Source organism: Schistocerca gregaria, chromosome 2 (genome assembly GCF_023897955.1).
Source record: "Schistocerca gregaria isolate iqSchGreg1 chromosome 2, iqSchGreg1.2, whole genome shotgun sequence".
NCBI classification, from domain to species: Eukaryota; Metazoa; Arthropoda; class Insecta; order Orthoptera; family Acrididae; genus Schistocerca; species Schistocerca gregaria.
In genome coordinates this window covers 960838479-960861206 of record NC_064921.1, presented here as the reverse complement: position 1 = coordinate 960861206, position 22728 = coordinate 960838479, and the positions used below count along the sequence as shown (strand labels likewise).

Below are 22728 nucleotides of genomic sequence, written 5' to 3'. Positions count from 1 at the left end.
CTACACTCGAATTCCAGTCACCCATTACTATTAAATTTTTGTCTCCCTTCACTATCTGAATAATTTCTTTTATTTCATCGTACATTTCTTCAATTTCTTCATCATCTGCAGAGCTAGTTGGCATATAAACTTGTACTACTGTAGTAGGTGTGGGCTTCGTATCTATCTTGGCCACAATAATGCGTTCACTATGCTGTTTGTAATAGCTTACCCGCATTCCTATTTTCCTATTCATTATTAAACCTACTCCTGCATTACCCCTATTTGATTTTGTGTTTATAACCCTGTAGTCACCTGACCAGAAGTCTTGTTCCTCCTGCCACCGAACTTCACTAATTCCCACTATATCTAACTTTAACCTATCCATTTCCCTTTTTAAATTTTCTAACCTACCTGCCCGATTAAGGGATCTGACATTCCACGCTCCGATCCGTAGAACGCCAGTTTTCTTTCTCCTGATAACGACATCCTCCTGAGTAGTCCCCGCCCGGAGATCCGAATGGGGGACTATTTTACCTCCGGAATATTTTACCCAAGAGGATGCCATCATCATTTAATCATACAGTAAAGCTGCATGTCCTCGGGAAAAATTACGGCTGTAGTTTCCCCTTGCTTTCAGCCGTTCGCAGTACCAGCACAGCAAGGCCGTTTTGGTTAATGTTGCAAGGCCAGATCAGTCAATCATCCAGACTGTTGCCCCTGCAACTACTGAAAAGGCTGCTGCCCCTCCTCAGGAACCACACGTTTGTCTGGCCTCTCAACAGATACCCCTCCGTTGTGGTTGCACCTACGGTACGGCCATCTGTATCGCTGAGGCACGCAAGCCTCCCCACCAACGGCAAGGTCCATGGTTCATGGGGGGAGGCACACAAAATAAACGACCAATAATTCTCCTTGTCCTGAGTTCGTTGCAGGCTGATAAACTGAGATCGCAATATGCTGTGATTGGTTATTTCCAATAAGGTCTTTCCAAATTTTCGATAGAAACTGTGGATCATTGTTGGCCACGATAGTGCCAGGTTTGATAGTGTTGTCAAAATAAGCCCGTATAAATTTTTAAAATTCTTCTTCTAGTTTTTCAACACAGTCCTTTCCTCGGAAGAAAACATAGTTAACATGAATGTGTCTAACAATTTCTTACGTAATGTGACGTGGGTGGCCCACTTTCCACTCGTCCAAATTTACGTTGGTGTGACATTACAAGACATCCTCCTGTATTAAATAACGCACACACGTCTTTTCCTCATTAACATGTCGTATTTCTCCATGTATCACTGGCAAGATGTGATCATCGACTAGCTCCATCTTGATGTCATGTAGTATCTACTGGACATATATCTGTCAGTCCTCTCCTTTTGTGAAACTTGTGCTGATATTTCATACTGCCATAGTTGCAGCTCTGCAGGCAGTCACGTAATGCATCTGACCGATGTTGCTTTCTCGTGACGAGTACGGATATCAAAACTAAACTGCTGATTAGCGTCTGTCTCTTGAAGTGGTCGTGCAGCAATTTACACACATGTCAAATGATGGTGCCTCGTGATCCGTTATCATCATTGCATTATCTTGCAAGTAAATGAAACTTGAATTTCTTAAACTCCTTTACAATGGTAAGATACACCTGCTCGTTTGTCGTAGACTTAGAATGTCAAACTCAAAGGCTAGCGTGGACCAAAGAAACGGCGTGTAAGTCGCGGAACAAAACTTAACCTCGAATTTTTGTACACTGCAATTTCACACTAAAAATATTTCAACATTTTTCTTCAGAATTTAGATCTTCATCAGCAATTTTCCATTTAGTATTATCATTTGGTTTCGATGGAGACATACTGAACGCAAAGAGCTGAAATAAATTATCGTTGCGTAACATAAAATAATAGACTAATTACCAACAGAGTTTCAAACTTACATTGTTACCTGTTCAGGTAAGATCAAATAAACAACTCATGAATACAGGAAGAAAATACTCTCTCTCCTCTTCCTCTCGGTTGCCAGAACTCCTGGAGATAGACGTTGATTGTGGATATTGTATCACAGACACAGTCCCTTTGACAGTTCAGAGATGTCACTAAACCCGGCCAAAGATGTAAACAATCATGCATGAGCAGCGCCTATTAGACGGAGGGGTCCGACAGCCGATCAGTTCCAGTCATTCCATCAGAAAGGAGGTACACGGCTTGTGTTGCCTGTAGTTCAACCATGCCTAGAGGGTCAGTACCGCAGTTCGATAGCGTCCGCGTTGTTACTTTGTGCCAGGAAGGGCTATCAACAACGTAGGTGTCCAGGCGTCTCGGAGTGAACCAAAGCTATGTTGTTCGGACATGAAGGAGATGCAGAGAAACAGTAACTGTCGATGACATGCTCGCTCAGGCCACCCAAGGACTACTACTGCAGTGGCTGACCACTACCTATGGATTATGGCTCGAAGGAATCCTGACAGCAATGCCACCATGCTGAATAATGCTTTTCGTGCAGCCTCAGGACGTCGTGCGCAATAGGCTGCATGCTACGCAACTTCAAACCCGACGTCCATGGCGAGGTCCATCTCTGCAACCACGACACAATGCAGCGCGGTACAGGTGGGCCCAACAACATGCCGAATGGACTGCTCAACATTGGCATCATGTTCTCTTCACCGACGAGTCGCATATGCATTCAACGAGACAATCCCGGTCAGGCTAAACGCCTTAGACACACTGTCCAGCGAGTGCAGCAAGATGGAGATTCCCTGCTATTTTGGGGTGGCGCGATGTGGGGCCGACGTACGCCGCTGGTGGTCATAGTAGGCGCCGTAACGGCTGTACGATACGTGAATGCCATCCTCCGACCGATAATGCAACCATATCGGCAGCATATTGGCGATGCATTCGTCTTCATGGACAACAATTCGCGCATCCATTGTGCACGTCTTGGGAATGACTTCCTTCAGGATAAAGACATCGCTCGACTAGAATGGCAAGCATGTTCTCCAGACATGAACCCTATCGAACATGCATGGGACAGATTGAAAAGGGCTGTTTATGCACGACGTGACCACCAACCAGTCTGAGCGATCTACGCCGAATCGCCGTTGAGGAGTGGGGCAATCTGGACCAATAGTGCCTTGATGAACTTGTGGATAGTACGCCACGACGAATACGGCAGTCATCAACGCAAGAGGACATGCTACTGGGTATTACATGTACCGATGTGTACAACAGTCTGGACCACCACCTCTGAAGGTCTCGCTGTCTGGTGGTACAACATGCATTGTGTAGTTTTCATGAGCAATATAAAGGGCGGAAATGATGGGAAATGATGTTTATGTTGATCTGTATTCCAATTTTCTGTACAGGTTTCGGAACTCTCGGAACCGAGGTGATGCATAAATTGTCTTGATATGTGTGTTTTACCGGCCATTAAAAGGAAACAGACAAGCACAGTATAGTAGTTTACCAACAATTAAATCGAAACAGCCAACAACCATGTAACGCCCATGCTCACTAGTGTCCAAATATCTGAATTTTGCATTACGGTGAAAAGTGTTCCATAAACTGAATTTTGGAGCAGCTTCAAAAGTATCAAAGTGATCTGCATTTTATGTAAATTAGAAACATGTTCAAAAGTATCCCAATAATATGAATTTTGTGTAAATTAGCGCCATGTTCAAAAGTATCGAAATGATAAGAATTTTGCGAAAATTAGTGTCATGTACAAAAGAATTTGAAGGAACTGAATTTTTTACTTGTTCAAAACTATTTGAACGATCTGCAATTTGCTTAAGTTGGAATCATGTTCAAAAGTGTCTAAATGGTCTGAATTTTGCACCTTGTACAAAAGTGCCTCCCTTTACAGTCCTAATCATACGTCATAGTCTGAGCAGTTCTGATGGTCGTTTTTTTAATCACAAACACATATGAGGAGATGATGACAGATGACGATGAAAAAGTTTAACTAAATCCAGGTCACATTTCTGTGCTATCATTTTGTCAGAAGCTCATCCTACTTTGGCTACATACAATCTATTGAAAGTCAGTCAAACATTAAAGACACTCTGATGATACGTTATTAACTTTCTTTTGTGTTACAAAAGTATGGCATCTCTTGCTGATAGAGCTAACTTATGTTGTTATATAGAGAAGACGATATGACACTTTGCCTCTGTATATCTACATGTCACAGCAAAGCTGTAACAAGTTGCTCCATAAGTCGACATGTTATAATCAGATTGTAACAAATTGCTCAGTACAGCGCCAAAATTGTTACAAATTTACCCAATAGGCACTTGTAACAAAGTACTCCTGTTAAAGAAAAGTCCATTATACATCGTCATGTTCCAGCTGTAACAAACTGCTCTATACATCACCATATTACGAGTACAGTAAAATTGTGATGCTAATTTACGCCAAATTCAGATCATTCAGGGACTTTTGAACATGGTGATAATCTGTGCAAAATCGATGTCATTCAAATACGTTTGAACATCATGCTAATCTATGTAAGATTCAAATGATTCAGTTGCTTTTGTACATGACGCTAATTTACGCGAAATTGAGGTCGCTTGGATACTTTCGAACATGGCAGTAAATGATATAAAATTCTGATTTTTTAGATACTTTTTAAATGGCACAAAATTTAGACTATTTGGACATCTTTGAACAAAAGTGCTTATTGAGACAAAATTCATATTATTTGATGCTTTTAAACATGGTAGCTACATACGAGCTGGATGTTTAATTTTAATGTCCGTTGGAATACTGCAGTGAGACTGACTGTTTCATTTCAGTGGCTGATAAATACTGGGTTTTGGTTGGCTGTTCAATTTTAATGCCCAGTAAAATACTGAGCTGTGATTATGAGATCTAAATGTGTATTTGTGTGTGGAAGAGACACATTTTACTGATGAGGCAGAATTTTTGTCGACCAGGTGGAATTTGTCACATTACTGCTGACACGGCATGTTGCTCATATCATTTAGATAACCGAAACATGGACGTCATGCATTTGTTCTGTCACTGCACGGCCTTCAGCCAACAGTGCAGGCTCAAACCATGCCAAAGAGTACCCTGCTGTACTACTGTCATGTATTACCATTTCTATGTTCTACAAATGGGAATTTGTGTGGCAGTCAAACTACGCGCATGTCTGTACAGTCCTCCTGCGTGAATGATTTTTTTTAAACATAAAACTGATACAGAAATAATACTCCTCCGAGGGTACTATGAGGTACAAAAGAAAAGAAAGATTTAGTAAACAATTTAAAACACGATTAAACGGCATTGTTTAACCATGTCACTCACGTGACGCACTTAGTCGTTAGAAAATCTATCTTCCGGTCTACTACTGAGGCAGCCGAAATGCCAGGTTCTCTAAGTGGCGTTGGTTCACAGTGGATGCACTTAAATGTTGTAAGCTTTCTTACATGTAAAGTGACTGTCCGGCCCTCATAAAGAAAATCAGCATAATACCACCACAGATCCCTGTTATTACAACGACCTTAGCAGACACTATGTGTTAATGTGCAAACACAATGTCAGTACGGCAGTGTGCTCGACTTGAAGGTGCGCAATGTTGGCAGCCCCTGTACGCATGCATTTACCTGTCGTGAGGTTCGTCGATGACGAAGTAGGTATTAAAATCTATGGAGAAGAAATAAAAACTTTGAGGTTCGGCGATGACATTGTAATTCTGTCAGAGACAGCAAAGGACTGGGAAGAGCTGTTGAACGGAATGGACAGTGCCTTGAAAGGAGGATATAAGATGAACACCAACAAAAGCAAAACGAGGATGATGGAATGTAGTCGAATTAAGTCGGGTGATGCTGAGGGAATTAGATTAGGAAATGAGACACTTAAAGTAGTAAAGGAGTTTTGCAATTTGGGGAGCAAAATAACTGATGATGTTCGAAGTAGAGAGGATATAAAATGTAGACTGGCAATGGCAAGGAAAGCGTTTCTGAACAAGAGAACTTTGTTAACATCGAGTATAGATTTAAGTGTCACAAAAACATTTCTGAAAGTATTTGTATGGAGTGTAGCCATGTATGGAAGTGAAACATGGACGATAAACAGTTTGGACAAGAAGAGAATAGAAGCTTTCGAAATGTGGTGCTACAGAAGAATGCTGAAGATTAGATGGGTAGATCACATAACTAATGAGGAAGTATTGAATAGGATTGGGGAGAAGAGGAGTTTGTGGCACAACTTGATCAGAAGAAGGGATCGGTTGGTAGGACATGTTGTGAGGCATCAAGGGATCACCAATTTAGTATTGGAGGGCAGCGTGGAGGGTAAAAATCGTAGAGGGAGACTAAGAGATGAATACACTAAGCAGATTCAGAAGGATGTAGGTTGCAGTAGGTACTGGGAGATCAAGAAGCTTGCACAAGATAGAGTAGCATGGAGAGCTGCATCAAACCAGTCTCAGGACTGAAGACCACAACAACAACAACAACAACGACAGTTTTTTGCATAAACCAACATGCATTCAAATACAGTAGTTACAGATTTTGCTAAAAAAATGAAATGGACCCACTGCATGAACCTCCCATACATTACAAAAGCCTGCACCAGCATTTAAAATCAACAAATGACTGAAAATGTAAATTAGTAGCTCTTGCTTAAAGAAATGTACTTGCTACAGATTATCAGACATGCCTTATATTTAGTTACGTAGCTTGATCGACCATAATTGTAATATAGTGAAACACACATTTATATACTGAGTCTATTATTTGTGTTTGAGACATTCCCTTTCTTATTTTCAAGACACCTGTTCCTTGTGCACATCCTCTTACACACTTATGCTACGCAGGTTCGTGCCAAACTGCCCAGGATGGGAACCTAGAAAGAAGAAAAAACAAAGAGCTATTGAAGAAGGACAGGATGCTTCAGCGCCCAGCGAAAATCAAATGAAGGTGGCAGTAATAGCGCTGTCCGAACCGATGTAGGTTAAAATAGTACTCAGACTATACCTTAGAGATAGCTTCTGTGATTTTAATTATTCATTTAAAGAAAAGAATGCGTTGTTTTCAAACAGGTTACAGTAGTTGTTTGCAGAAGTGTTTAACATGACTGTAGGTTAACAGAAACATTATCAGTAATTTCAGAGTTGGAGAATTAATACTAAGTGTATTTTTCCTCTTTCCTTTAAGTGCGAAAGACGATAAAATGTCGCTGCCCCCTTTACGCAAGAGCTTCCGACGTTGGTCGAGGTACACAGCGGTCCACTCCATCTGGATTTTTACCTTAGTGAGCTATTACGGTGGTTTGCTCAACGCCAAGAACTGGGGGTCCTCACTGCTGATAAACACCATCGGTGCAGGTTAGTAACAAGCCCATTAGATTTACACAGTACTGACATTTCCACCTTCGGTTACTCAAGAGCCCTTTGCCACCATAGTACTTAAGTGTTGTAACCTTCTCGTATACAAAAATTTCTCGTACAAAATTGACTGAGAATGGAAACTGATAAATTTTGGACGTAAGCAGCGCTACGTCATGGCCCTGTGAAATCAACCTGAATAAACTGAAAAATTCTTACCTCATAATGGTGTCGCCGGATAACGCTGTCTATATATCTGCTCCTAAATGGCACTAAGTGCAATGCTGGCCTATCTACTACTGCTGAACAACATTTGTCTGAGATTTGATTTATTCTAAAAAAAAAACTGACTTTGCTTTTTGACACAGCTACATAGCTGGTTCCCTGATTATTAAACAAATTTGTAAAATATTTAAATTCAAGTAAATGACCGGTAAAAAATTATGTTCTGAAAAACATTTCTGCAAACCATCACATTAAAAATTGAACATTACAAGTCTGACTTAATTAGTGCTGACAAATCACAAAAAGTAATAGATTTGTTTATTAATAAATAAATCTTCTGCTACCAGTTACGATTTTTCTTTATTTTACTAGTAGCAGAAGATTTATTTATTAATAAACAAACCTATTGTTTCTACAGTTGCAGGGTTTCAAAAACAATTTATAATCGATAAAATCAAATCACAAAAAGATTGAAACAAATTCATATTAACATCTCAGACAACAAATTTAAGTAGGCGCATGGCGATGAAGAATAATAAAGTTTACCTTACACTAGATGGCAATGAACTGCGCTGCACCAGGGGCGACTGCTACTGCTCTTACATGGCTAGCAACTATACTGTAGCGCTGAGCTACTACGACTTCTCCATAACAGCGACCTATTGCAACTGCTTCATAACAACGAACTATTTCGATCGCCCTGTAGGATCGAGCGATTATTATTGCTACTGCCGACACTGCTCTGACCTGCGATTCTACTGCAGCAGAGATGTTTTATATCGCAGGCAGCGCGTGAGCCATACATCGAAATTACATTTGCTCCAGTAGGGTAGTGAACAGTAAACCTCTTACATAATGAACCCGGTACAGTGTATTAGATGGAGAGAGCAACAGGATGACAGGATTTGACTTACAGTTCGTGCTGCCTTGCCGGATCGTAACAACTGAGCACGTGAAATACAGGGTTAGTAAACTGACCATCACACTATGATTGTCTGAGAAGTATTTCAAGGCTTTCTAATCGCGCAAGAAGTGCGAAGTGTGTGACAGGGGAAAGTATAATTTTGCGGCAGCAACGCAAGCCCAGCTAAACGACAGAGATTCGATTGATCTTAAGTAGTTTGCTAAGGTAATGTACCCTGTACCCAGCTATATCGCCTACAGATTGGTGGCATATTATTTCGGTGCGATGTCTGTCCGTTTGACCCTGGCCATTCCTCCGTGTCCACTTCCTCTTACTATCCCCCCCCCCTTTCCTACCTCTTATCCCTCTCTCCTTCATCTCTGACATATGTGGCTTTAGTAATATGTTATGTATCATTAGAAACTGCATGCAGAATCTCAGGGCAGCGTGGGGGATTATCCTTTTAATGTGTGACATATGGCTGTTATTAAAATATTTTGAATCATCTTCATTTTTTAATATCCAGGTAAAATAATAACTTCAAAGTTCTTTAAATGTTTTCTTTTTTGTTTGTCCATTTTAATAGCTACCTGTTGTTACATTATTTTCATTTGTAGATCTGATAGCTACACTTGTATTATCGAAAACAATCAGCATTTATAATATATGCAGCTGATAATGTGAATGTAAACAAGTCTTAGCGTTTTAAAGCTCTATAGTATTTATTTTATTAAACTTACAGTTACAAATGATATGTCGAATGAAAGAGCAACTCAAACAGTTTTACCATGAACCTTATAAATGTTCGGTGTGAACACCATTTGTCACACGGCACACATCAAGTCTATAGCCGAGTGTTTTCCAGACGTTGCTTAGTGTTTCTTCAGTGATTGTAGCAACAGCTGCTTCAATCCGGTTTCTTAATTCAGGGAGGTCTGGTGGTAGCGGAGGCACGTTCACACGATCCCTGATGAAGCCCCAAAAGAAAAAATCGCATGGCGTTGGGTCGGGTGAACGTGGAGGCCATGCAAAGCAATCCCTGTCATTGGGCTCCTTGCGGCCTATCCAGCGCTTGGGTACAGTGAAGTTCAACCAATCGTACTTCGCTATGCCAGTGAGGTGCCGCACTATCTTGCTGGAAAATGAAGTTGTCTGGCTCAGCTTCTTCCAACTGAGGGAAGAGCCATTGCTCTAGTGTATCAATGTAATAAGTGCCAGTTACAGTAGGTTCACCAAAAAAGAAAGACCCATAAAAAATAAAAAAATAAATTAAAAAGGAAGGCGAAAAGGTTGCGCGCTGCGCATGCGCACTGGTGCGAAACACAACTGTTTGAGTTTCTCTTTCATTTGGCATATCATTTGTAACTGTAAGTTTAATGTAATAAATAATATAAAGCGTAAAAACCCCGATATTCATTTATAAACGCCCTGTATACAGATGTAGTATTTGTCATTATGGAATGTAGACCACCCCTTCGCCCCCCCTTCCCCCCCCCCTCTCTCTCCCACCACCCTTGCTAAAGACAGGACTTCTGAAGTACTCAGTCATCGAAACTAAATGGACCCGAATCCCAGTAATGGCAAGGAACAACACAAGAAATACTGTTGTATTTTTATTTATAAAATGACCGGCTTTTGTTTCAGGAGTAGCAGAAATAGCAGGCACACTTCTTGGACTCTCGCTGCTTCTGTGGGCATCCAATCCGTGGCTCCCAATGGGAATAATTAATATTACAGGAGGATCGGTGTATATATTATCTTGGATTTTGCCAGATGGTCAGTATTTTCTTTCACCAATCAGTCTTTTAAATCAGATTTTTTGTTATGCACAACGAATGTGCTAATTATTATCGCAATATGTGGTGTGCTGTACACGTTAAATGTTTATTTCTATTTTTTATTTTTGTTGTCGGGGATTATCCGCTCGGACAGCCGACGAGTCACGATAACCTACAGGTTATAATGGGCAGCGATTATTTTAGTAGACCAGACATATCTAATCTCTCTCTCTCTCTCTCTCTCTCTCTCTCTGTCTCTCTCTCTCTCTCTCTCTCTCTCTGTCTCTCTCTCTCACACACACACAGACACACACACACACGCGCAAGTGATTGACGAAAAAATATTCGGAATTTTGTGTGACACTCAATAGCGTTAAAAAAAAGGCACTTTATACGGTCTGGTAGTGTGGTGGAATGGGTAGCAGAACAGAATGGCATGCAGGAGATTGTGGATCGAATATTCTCAGCCGGACTTATCTTTTTTTTAATTTTTAAATATTTATCGTAATTACTTATGTTTCTTTCTCACATCATTTTAATCACTGAACTTCTCCATTTGTTTCATTTTTTCTTTATATTATTCTTTTTACAATCCGAATTTTCGTGAATATGAATTTAATTATATTTATCTACAATAATATTCAATTATTTGAACATTCTGATCTATCAGTTCAAAGCTAAAGACGAAATAATCTACACTCCTGGAAATTGAAATAAGAACACCGTGAATCCATTGTCCCAGGAAGGGGAAACTTTATTGACACATTCCTGGGGTCAGATACATCACATGGTCACACTGACAGAACCACAGGCACATAGACATAGGCAACAGAGCATGCACAATGTCGGCACTAGTACAGTGTATATCCACCTTTCGCAGCAATGCAGGCTGCTATTCTCCCATGGAGACGATCGTAGAGATGCTGTATGTAGTCCTGTGGAACGGCTTGCCATGCCATTTCCACCTGGCGCCTCAGTTGGACCAGCGTTCGTGCTGGACGTGCAGACCGCGTGAGACGACGCTTCATCCAGTCCAAAACATGCTCAATGGGGGACAGATCCGGAGATCTTGCTGGCCAGGGTAGTTGACTTACACCTTCTAGAGCACGTTGGGTGGCACGGGATACATGCGGACGTGCATTGTCCTGTTGGAACAGCAAGTTCCCTAGCCGGTCTAGGAATGGTAGAACGATGGGTTCGATGACGGTTTGGATGTACCGTGCACTATTCAGTGTCCCCTCGACGATCACCAGAGGTGTACGGCCAGTGTAGGAGATCGCTCCCCACACCATGATGCCGGGTGTTGGCCCTGTGTGCCTCGGTCGTATGCAGTCCTGATTGTGGCGCTCACCTGCACGGCGCCAAACACGCATACGACCATCATTGGCACCAAGGTAGAAGCGACTCTCATCGCTGAAGACGACACGTCTCCATTCGTCCCTCAATTCACGCCTGTCGCGACACCACTGGAGGTGGGCTGCACGATGTTGGGGCGTGAGCGGAAGACGGCCTAACGGTGTGCGGGACCGTAGCCCAGCTTCATGGAGACGGTTGCGAATGGTCCTCGCCGATAGCCCAGGAGCACCAGTGTCCCTAATTTGCTGGGAAGTGGCGGTGCGGTCCCCTACGGCACTGCGTAGGATCCTACGGTCTTGGCGTGCATCCGTGCGTCGCTGCGGTCCGGTCCCAGGTCGACGGGCACGTGCACCTTCCGCCGACCACTGGCGACAACATCGATGTACTTTGGAGACCTCACGCCCCACGTGTTGAGCAATTCGGCGGTACGTCCACCCGGCCTCCCGCATGCCCACTATACGCCCTCGCTCAAAGTCCGTCAACTGCACATACGGGTCACGTCCACGCTGTCGCGGCATGCTACCAGTGTTAAAGACTGCGATGGAGCTCCGTATGCCACGGCAAACTGGCTGACACTGACGGCGACGGTGCACAAATGCTGCGCAGCTAGCGCCATTCGACGGCCAACACCGCGGTTCCTGGTGTGTCCGCTGTGCCGTACGTGTGATCATTGCTTGTACAGCCCTCTCGCAGTGTCCGGAGCAAGTATGGTGGGTCTGACACACCGGTGTCAATGTGTTCTTTTTTCCATTTCCAGGAGTGTATTTATATTTGTGCAACGATATGAAAAATGTATTATTGTTATGAGGTGTGCAGTTTTTGGACGGTAATCATCGTAAAACATTTAAAACATAACCTAAATACCTATTCCACTATAGACAAAATAACACAAATGAAAATTTAAATGACAGACGGGTTATGATGAATACAATAATGTAGATGTAAACGTAGGATTATAAAACAAAAGAAATTAAATCGAAATTATTACATAAAAGTAATTAAAAATATATGAACAAAGATTTCAAGTGGAGAAAGAATATATATATATATATATATATATATATATATATATATATATATATATATATATATATGAATATAGTAACTGTTCTCGAAAGAACAGATACCATTGATGACCATGCAGCTTCTCTAGAATAAATGATAATTAATTGAAACCCTCAGCTGCCGACAGGTGTTGTTGATATACCTCGATGGGGACAGCTGAAAATGTGTGCCGCGACCCGTACTCGAACCTGGGATCTCCTGCTTACATGGCAGACGCTCTATCCATCTTTTTCTTTATTTTAAATTAATCCCCTTTTTTTCGTTTTAGTTCGTTGTATCCACTTCGCAAGATATCCGTTTCATTTCGTCTTTGATCCATAAACTCAGTTTTTTTTTATTACAGAGGGCAGCTAACCCTTTGACCCAAAACGCTGAGTTACCGTGCTGGCCCAGCTGAGCCACCGAGGATACAGACTTGTCCTTTGCACGCTTCCCGTGAGACCCACATTCCCAACTGTCCACAATATACATACATAATGTACCTAATAGATATTTGCCCATCTACTCGTTATTAGCGCACACTAAGGTGACGATTCCTGTTATTTTTTTAAAAAAATATGGTTATTCATAAAGATGTTAACTACCATAATGATTTCAATTCTTTCATTTATTAATTGCAACAATTTATTACTCATGTGAGTGTAAAGCAAAATTTTACACCACAAAATAATATACCTTAAATGCTCTGTTATAGTCTTTCAATTCTAAAATTGTTGTAAAGAGCAATTTGTGAGGGTTATTTATGACAAAATTAAGTATCTGTAGAGCCCACACTACAGGTTTCAGCTTAGGGCTTGGTTAGTAGTGCAGAATGGACTGAACTGTTGCCAGATTTTCCCACTCACCCTCAATGTGACACCTACCTCTTCCACATGTAGAGTTGCCACATTTCTCCTCTCCCCTTAAAAGTCTGTCATCAAGGTCACCCCTTCAAAGACACACTCAAGGTCACCTCGTCCCTTTCCATGTCCCCATCTTCCTCCCCTATGAAATGTTGCCAGATTTCCCTCTCCACTAAAGTACTGTCTTCAAGATCACTCCTCCCCCTCAAGTCAACCTCCTCCCTTTCCTCCCCTCCCCCCATCTTGTCATTCATGTAGTGTTGTGGGAATAAACCAAGATAACAGATCTTGTGCATATGTGATACTAAAATTCAAGATGCTGAAAATAGGGTCAATAGAGGGAAATTTTTGATATGAAAATCATAATTGGTAGCAATTTGAATTGGCGTCTTATATCTACTACTATGTGCAAGATAACCCATCTTTCCAGCTTAAAATCGAAGCCTGAAAGATTGCTTGTCCAAAGTTAAACTGATTGAATTGGCGTTTATATATTTATAACTATGTTGGAGATACGCCAATTGTGCTACTTAAAAATTTTGTACTTCAAAATTGAGTAATGGAAATCGGTCAAATTTCTGAGCTCTTTTGCTCCACCATAAACAATTTCGAATTCTGTGATCTGCTATATATTTATAAACAATTTTTGCGTGATCTCTGGAGCAATGTGTGAGTATTGGACCAGGCAGCATGTGCGAAGCCTGTGCAGAGAGCTTCACGTCCTCCCTGCCCCTGCCCCTGTCCTGGTCATCAGTGTCCACTCACAAAGTGCACAGGCGAGGAGGCTCCAGTCGACTTTCGTCGTGCTGGGTTGCTTGCAGCAGCCATCAGCTGGTGGTGCAGCAGGATTAGGGTAAGAAGGTCCTGTGGCCTGGGTCTTGCCTTTATGGGATAATTTTGGATGCTCTATAACTAACTCGTAAGTGAAGCATGCCATTCTGAGCTGAATAGTAGAACTGTAACAGGAACACACCTGCATTTCACACACACAAGCACCTGAGCTGCAAAGAAGACCCATACCTGGAAGACACTTGATTTATTCTCCACACAGCCACTTGGCCTGAAAAGAATAACTAGATATACTAAATTATTTCAGTTGTCAGTGCAGGGTGCATGAAATGAATCAAGGGAACCCAGAAGTGTGCAGCTGAACCAATTCGTTCTGTCACAAGGCTGCACTGAAAGAATGAACACGCTGAAATTTTTGAAGTTACGATAGATTGTGCGCACTTCAACAGCAATGATAATAATCTCACACCGGAAGAAAGTTTTTAATTGTGTGAAGTACGGTGTCAGGAGGAACAGGACTTCTGGCCGAGTGAATACAGGGTTATAAATACAAATTCAAATAGCGATAATGTAGGAGTATGTTTAATAATGAGTAAAAAATAAAAAAGCAGATAATCTATTGCAGCTACTCTAGGCACTATTGTAGCCAAGATGACACAAAGCCCACACCCACCACAGTGGTACAAGTTGATATGCCAACTAGGTCCACAGATGAGGAGGAGATTGAGGAAATGCATGATGAGATAAAAGAAATTATTCAGATAGCTAAGCGAGCCAAAAAGTTAATTGGAATTCGATAGTAGGAAAAGGAAAAGAAAGAAAAGTAGTAAATGAATATGGTCTGGGAGAAAGGAACGATTGGCACCTGGTAGAATTTCACACAGTACAAAATTTAATCATAGGTTACACTTGCTTTAAGAATCATGAGACAAGGTTGTACGCGTGGAAGAGACCTAGAAACACCCCAAGGTTTCAGATTGATTCTATAAGGGTTAAACAGAGATTTAGGAACCTGATTTTAAATTGTAAGACATTTCCAGGGGCAGATGTGGCTTCTGACCTCAACTTACTGGTTAAAGACTGCAGATTAAAACTGAAGAAACTGCAAAAAGGCAGGAGTTTAAGGAGATGGGACCTGGATAAAGAGAAAGAAACAGAAGTTGTAAAGGATTTCAGAGTAAGAAGTAAGGAACGATTTATAAGAACAGGGGAAAGAAATACAGTAGGAGAAGGATGGGTAGCTTTGACAGATGAAATGGTGAAGGCAGTAGAGGATCAAGTAGGTAAAAAAGACGAGGGCTAGTAGAAATCCTTGGGAAACACAAGAGAAATTTTATTTAATCTATTAAATATAAAAATGAAAAAATGAAGCACACGAAAATAATACAAAAGTCTAAAAAATGAGATGGACAGGAAGTACAAAATGGCTAAGCAGCAATCGCTCGAGGATAAATGTAAGGATACAGAAGCATATATCACTAAGGGTAAGATAGATACCGCCTACAGGAAAATTAAAGAGACCTTTGGGGAAAAGAGAACCACCTGTACGAATATCAAGATATCAGATGGAAAAACCAGTCCTAAGCAAAAAAGGGTAATCGGAAAGGTGGAAGGAATATATAAAGGGGTTTATACAAGGGAGATTTACTTCAGGGCAATATTATGGAAATGGAAGAGGACGTAGCGGAAAATGAGAAGGGAGATATAATACTGCCTGAAGAATTTGACAAAGCACTGAGTGACTTAAACAGAAACAAATCCCTGGGAGTAGATAATATTTCGTTAGAGCTACTGATAGCCTTTGGGAGAGCCAGCCCTGACAAAACTCTTCCATCTGGTGAGCAAGATGTATGAGACAGGCAAAATACCCTCAGACTTCAATAAGAATGTAGTAATCCGAATTCCAAAGGAAGCAGGTGCTGAAAGGTGGGAAAATTACCGAACTATCAGTTCAATAAGTCGCGGTTTCAAAATACTACCACGAATCGTTTACAGTAGAATGGAAAAACTGGTAGAAGCGGACCTTGGGGAACATCAGTTTCGATTCTGGAGAAATGTAGGAACACGGGAGGCAATACTTACCCTACGACTTGTCATAGAAGATAGGTTAAGGAAAGGCAAAACTACGTTTGTAGATATAGAGGGAGCTTTTGACAATGTTGACTGGAATAGTCTCTTTCACACTCTAAAGGTGGAAGGGGTAAAATACAAGGAGCGAAAGGCTATTTACAATTTGTACAGAAAGCAGATGTCAATGATAAGAGTTGAGGGGCATGAAAGAGAGCCAGCGGCTGAGAAGGGAGTGAGACAGGGTTGATGTTATTCAATCTGTATATTGAGCAAGCAGAAAAATTTGGAGCAAGGGTTAAAGTCCAGGGCGAAGAAATAAAAAACTTTGTGGCTTGTCAATCGTATTGTGATTCTGTCGAGACGGCGAAGCACTTGGAAGAGCAGTTGAATAGAATGGACAGTATCTTGAAAGGAGCATATAATATGAACATCAACAAAATCAAATCTATGATAATGGAATGCAATTGAATTAAATTAGGTGATGCTGAAGGAATTAGACAATGAAATGAGACATAAAGTAGTAAATCAGTTTTGCTGTTTGGGAAGCAAAATAACTGACGATGGTCGAAGTAGGGAGAATATAAAATGTAGACTGGCAATGACAAAGAAAGCGTTTCTAAAGAAGAGGAATTTGTTAACATGGAGTATAAATTTAAGTGTCACGAAGTTCTTTCTGAAAGTATTTGTATGGGGTGTAGCCACGTATGGAATGAGACGTGGACGGCAAACAGTTTAGACAAGATGAGAATAGAAGCTTTCCAAATGTGGTGCTACAGAAGAATGCTGAAGTGTCCAATTTTTTGTATCATTCTCTTGTTTGGTTTAGAAAACCAAATGAAGGACATGTTTGGCGACACTGTATCTGGCGGGACTCTTGAATTTGCCCATGCAACGGCGTGATTTGCTACCTTCACTGCCACCCACGAAATAAGTGCTTTTCTAAGCGGAACGTAGATTTACGCTTAAGTATGTGCTCAAAATTGTTTGCATCGACTACAAGGCACATCCGCAACCGCCGTTCGAGAGATAGATGAACAGATGAAAGTGCATTGAATGATATGTGATTGCATGTTCATTCAGTATTTACGTTGTAACACTGGAAGACAGCTGGGCAGCCGTTGTGTTGGAAACACATGGTGCCGCTTATCCAGTGGTACCTTTTCTAGAACAACATATGGAATGTTCGAAAGAAAATGTGCGTCTATATTTCCATTTAACATTCCTGAGATGAAGTATGGTCCAACAATGGAACTGACTGTGATGCCACACTATACGTATACGCATCACTGTCTTTTTAGTACCTGACGAAGCCAGAATGGACATTCAGTTGAGCAGTAGTGCATATCAAGTAAGTTACAATTACCATGGTTCGTCGAAAAAGAGCAAACGTTGGAAAAAGTTGTGTCTTTTCTAAGCGACGCAGGGAAACCAACAAAATCCTATGCGACTATCGTAAGCACGTCCTCAGGATGCCTGGTGTTGTTATAGATAATAAAAGTGGAATTTATGTTGGTGAAAGATGCGAATGATCCTCCACTGGCTGATCACATATTCCTTGACGACACATCTCGTACTGCCATTCGCCGTATAATGTCTAACTCCTCCTTATTGGAGCACATGTTTGCATACAAGAATGTTGAAGCAGAAATTGCCTGCCGGCAGACGAAGCAGTTTCTGCTAGCTCTGCAGTGCAGACAAGTAAACAGTCGAAATGTTTGAAATAACGACGGAGCCTGGGTAGTCTGACATGGGCATATCTAGAACACAATAGCCGATTCCGACCGACTTGTCTTTCAATTTTAGAATATTTCTCGGATTCTTTTGACAACAGTTTCCACCTCAACAATAACAAGCATCGTATCACTGGACTCGACTTTTCAAGCGCTTTCAGATGCTGTTAAAAAGTATATTTTTCTATTAAAGATACTTGCTTAATTAAGGCTGTCCATCACATACCAAAGCACTCGCCCCTTAGTGTACTATCATTTGCCGAAAACCTCCTTTCAGTATCTGGAACCGTTCACGAAAACCGTTCACGTCATATGTGACTCATCTTGTGCATTGTAGATGTAGTTATACGGGGTACATAAAAACGTGGGTCAGAACCTTAAGGCTTTACCCTTGACATCAAAACCTTACAAAAAGTTTATGTGAACAAGGATCCGAAAATTCTTCGCTAGGGAGGTATGAAACGGTTTATTATTCACGGCACAAAAATGATACATTTACCAAACACGTTTACATTTCCTGGGACTGCTCGAAGTGATCACCTCCTGCTTCGACGCATCCCTTGAAGCATATTTTGCCTTGCTTTTTGGAAATATCCTGGTGTGCTCCGTATTTGCTCAGATCTCTTTACGATGTGCTTCCTCAGAACATGGAAAGGGGATACGAGAGTTGAATACAACAAGTGTTCTGAATATCTCCAGAGGAAAAAATCCATTGGAATCAAATTGACCGATAGGGCAGAACGTACAATGGAACCTTTTCGTCCAATCCACCTGACCGGAAACTGGCTATCGAGATACTGGCGAACTATCCCTGCAAATGAGGTGGAACGCCATCGTACATAAACCACATTCGTTGGGTGATGTCTAGACGCGCAACATCAAGTAAATGAAACAACTTATGTCTGAGAAATTGCGGATACTTTTGTCCAGTAAGATTTTGCGGAATGAACAAGAAGCCAATGGAGATGATCATGAGTGATTCACCCAACACGCTGAGACTCAATCTCTTTGATTGCTTTCTTATCGCACTAAATGAGGGGTCTGAAGATCCCAGACATGACTGTCATAACAACTGAAGATCCCAACACGTGTGAAGCCAGCTTCGTTAATGAATAAGGTACGTAACGTTCAGCACTAAATTGAGGTGCTGCGTTTGTGTTTCTACCTTCTAGGCTCTACATGTATTGCGTATCCGTCATTTCACACACTGATTACATCGTTGTGATTGGTGTTAACTCTAAAATAGAACGACAGTCATACAAAACAAAACACATGCCATGACCAACTATAATCAAGGAACGGAGTAAAAATGCACATTTGAGGTAAATTACACAAACAGTAGGTACTGTAGGGAATTTCTTTCATACCTCCTTAACGAAGGATTATCGAACCCATGTTCACATGAACTTTTTGAAATATTGTCATGTCAAAAATAAATCCGTGAAGTTTCTGACACTTGTTTTTATAAACCATGTGTGTATACACACAGATGTAAATACATTAGCATTGACATCACTCTTATCAGTGATACATACTTTACCTTATTTTACAAGCAGTCACTCCTTACGATTATTAATACAGATTATTTCCCATTTTGTGAGATAAAGCCCGGCTGCTTTGTCTACGCAGTTATGTTAATTTATGAATTTGAAAACATTTGAAATTTTGTTGCAGACATGGGAGATCTCTACTACGTGCTGTTAATGGTTGCAATGTTTGGGCGTGTGGCTATAGCAACCTGCCTCACAGTTGTGACTTTTGCAACTGGAAGTGTTTTTGCTGAAAGCCACAGAGTGCTTGGGATGTTCTCTTGCGTAACGCTCGGCCGGTGTGTTCTTCTGTTTGCTCCCTTCATTGGAAATCTGGTAACCTTACTCATACTAAGAACAATAACAAATCTAGTGTTTTGTGAGTTAACTGCTGCCGACCGAAAAGCAAACACGTTTCTGTTAAGCAGGTGTCACAGATGTTTACTCGCCTGTGACATTGATCTCTCGAATAAGCAGCTAAGGTTTAGAAAATGATGGACGATCTATTTTACTGAAGTAAATGTAATTATAATGTAGGGTTGAACAATACAAAATGTTCTCATATAAACGTTTCCTGGTAAGTTTCTTTTGTTTCGATATAATATTATTCATGGCCCTCCAATAAGAGTAAGCAAGTTTGAAAATTTATGTTTTAAACAAAACTTCAGCAAAATATTCTACAGAGAGTGGCATATATATTACTCTTTTAATTCTCAAGGGCTGTTTCTCTTTAGGATACGGGCTTCTATGTACTTACGGAAGAAAAAGCAGAAGTCATAAAATATGTGTACTTGTAATGCTGAGGAGACAATTTTAGTAATTGAGAGCAAACTTTTGTTAATTTGCAGAATCCATTTCCAAGCTTCTGCAGTATTCTATTTCCTATAATATAGCGTTTGGAAGCAAGGCGCTCGGAATAAAATCTTTCGCTCCCAGGGAAAGCCAAAGTTTTCCCTTGTATCACCATTTAAGTAGTGTTGTCACTTGATATAAGCTGTTGGTAGCACACATAATTTCTGCAGTTTTGTCTCTTTCCGTTGCCCTTATGACTTTTTTATGAACGTAGAGCTTTCGTAATTGAAAATCTTTGTTAAACTTCTTATACTACTAAATATGTCGTCTGTTTACACCAGTCTCCCTCGTAAAATTCGGTGTTTTAATAGCTTCTAGCGGATAAGTAATACCAAGTTTAATGCGTTCGAGTAAAAGGATTAGCTTAGCCAAAGGCTATTGATTGATCTATTAGGAACTGGTTGCTGGAGCCCTTTCGATAGGCAGCATAAATTAGTTTTGCTTTATTTATTTTCATTTTATTCCTTTTAGTTAGGGTCACTTTTTGGATGTAAGCGCTAGTTGATAGCAGGCCAATAATTTAATTAAATCCAGTGGTGAAGGGTTTAGTAACTAAGCGTGTTCGGACTAAAGTAGCAGAACAGTTTGGTAAAACGACTTAGACTTCATTTCGGTGGGTAGTAAATTGTCGGTTGGCTGCTTGTAACCATAACGTAATACTACCATCTTCTCTAAATCATTTTCTGTATCAGGAACCCGACTTTGGAACAATCTTCCAAAAGCATCTAAGAAATTGTGAGCTTCAGAAGATAGCTAATGGCACATTTTCTATGAAAACAGTCATATATCGCATATATTAGCAGCTCACACTCTTCAATTCCCTCCCCCCCCTCCCCCCCCCCTCCCCCATCCTTACCCATAACTTTCCCTCTCATGTTTGCAGAATTATTTTATTTCTGTTCTTTCCTAACTGCCATTATCACTGCCAATCTTCTTCTCTTTTCTTTATCCCTTCCGCTTCCGATAATCCTCAACATGGCTTCAAATCTTCTAAAATAATCTATATCATTCATAAGACTCTTTACTATTGTTATTGTTAGTGTCTTTTACTATTTTATAGTGAACGTTTTAGTGATATAATTGGTATGTGTTGTGCCTGGTCAGATATAAGATAGATCCTTAAGGTGCTAATCTGGTCGGCCTAAATAAGCAACAAACAAATAACTCAGTGACCACGCTATTGGCCCAGACTGAACACCTTCACATCTGCGTAATCTCTTCACCCGCTCTCATCCGCCATCTCTGTTTCTAATGGATCAATAATAAGGTTCACTGAAAGTGTGATATAATAGCCACCCCTATTAATGGTTATATGAGACAGGACTGTAAAATTAGCCTTGTGCAGGTTGAGGAATGTGTTTTATGACATATTGTCACGAATCTGCTCCCTGTTGCCGTTTTCATATACATAAATATTTTGAGAACGACATTCAGTTTTCATCAGTATAAATTAAAATTTAAAAAAATCCTTCACATCACGGAATAAGGCTACAGCCAAACATTAACATACCATTCTGAACGATGTTTGCTTGTGTATAGTTCTAGTGTTTTGATATTAACTTTTTCAGGCCGTTTTTGGGAAAGCAGTGCCTTTAACAGTTTTTGGAGCCTTCACTGTTCTGGGAGGACTCTTTGCCCTGATATTAACTGCATATTCTGGCGACATTGATGGTGCTGGGACGGAAAGTGTGGAAGATAAGTACGTAAATTCTGATCACAGTACTCATTGTATTGGAAAAATCGCAGTAAGGACAGTATTACAATCCTTGTTACAGGTCACAAGCAGCTGAAAATGGAAAGAAGAGAGATAACAGAGGCGAAAAGGTGGAAGAAGGAAGTTATGGTACATATAGGAGACGAATGTCTACTTAAAGCCTCGCGCTATTGGAAAAGTTTTGCAGTGAGCTGTATTATCGAGAAAAAGCAGTTCACGGAAGCAGCTTACGGCCGAAGTACTGCTTAAGTGTTGTGGAAAGAAAAATGATTATAGTTTAACAACCTGTCTACAATGAGGTTGTTAGTGATAAGATAAATGTATCGAGTTAGTAAGTAGGAAACATGCGACTGTGATATATTTATGATCTTTATCTCGTTAAGAGTTTACGGAACAGCAATACAAAAAGGAAAAAAAAAGGAAAATCTATGAATGCCTACAGAAACTACAATTTTGCAGCCTCCTATTACGTTTGTAGCGTTTTGCTCAACAAATGATGCGTGCTGACTTTTAAAGCGAGAACATGCATGCCATACGTGCTATTGTTTTAGATTAAAGTTTTTATATGCACA

At 40.7% G+C, this 22728-nt stretch overlaps 1 protein-coding gene across 1 annotated transcript in view; it reads left to right on the top strand.

The window, feature by feature from the left end:
* LOC126335438 (organic cation transporter protein-like) overlaps window positions 1-22516 on the top strand; it is a 112776-nt gene extending 90260 nt beyond the window's left edge. Inside the window, exons 6-11 of the mRNA XM_049998720.1 lie at window positions 6793-6924; window positions 7133-7302; window positions 10076-10207; window positions 19736-19926; window positions 22011-22141; window positions 22218-22516. Of these exons, the coding sequence (XP_049854677.1) occupies window positions 6793-6924; window positions 7133-7302; window positions 10076-10207; window positions 19736-19926; window positions 22011-22141; window positions 22218-22314 (853 nt within the window). The 3' untranslated portion in view covers window positions 22315-22516. The remainder of the gene's footprint in view (window positions 1-6792; window positions 6925-7132; window positions 7303-10075; window positions 10208-19735; window positions 19927-22010; window positions 22142-22217) is intronic.
* The last annotated feature ends 212 nt before the right edge of the window (window positions 22517-22728 follow it).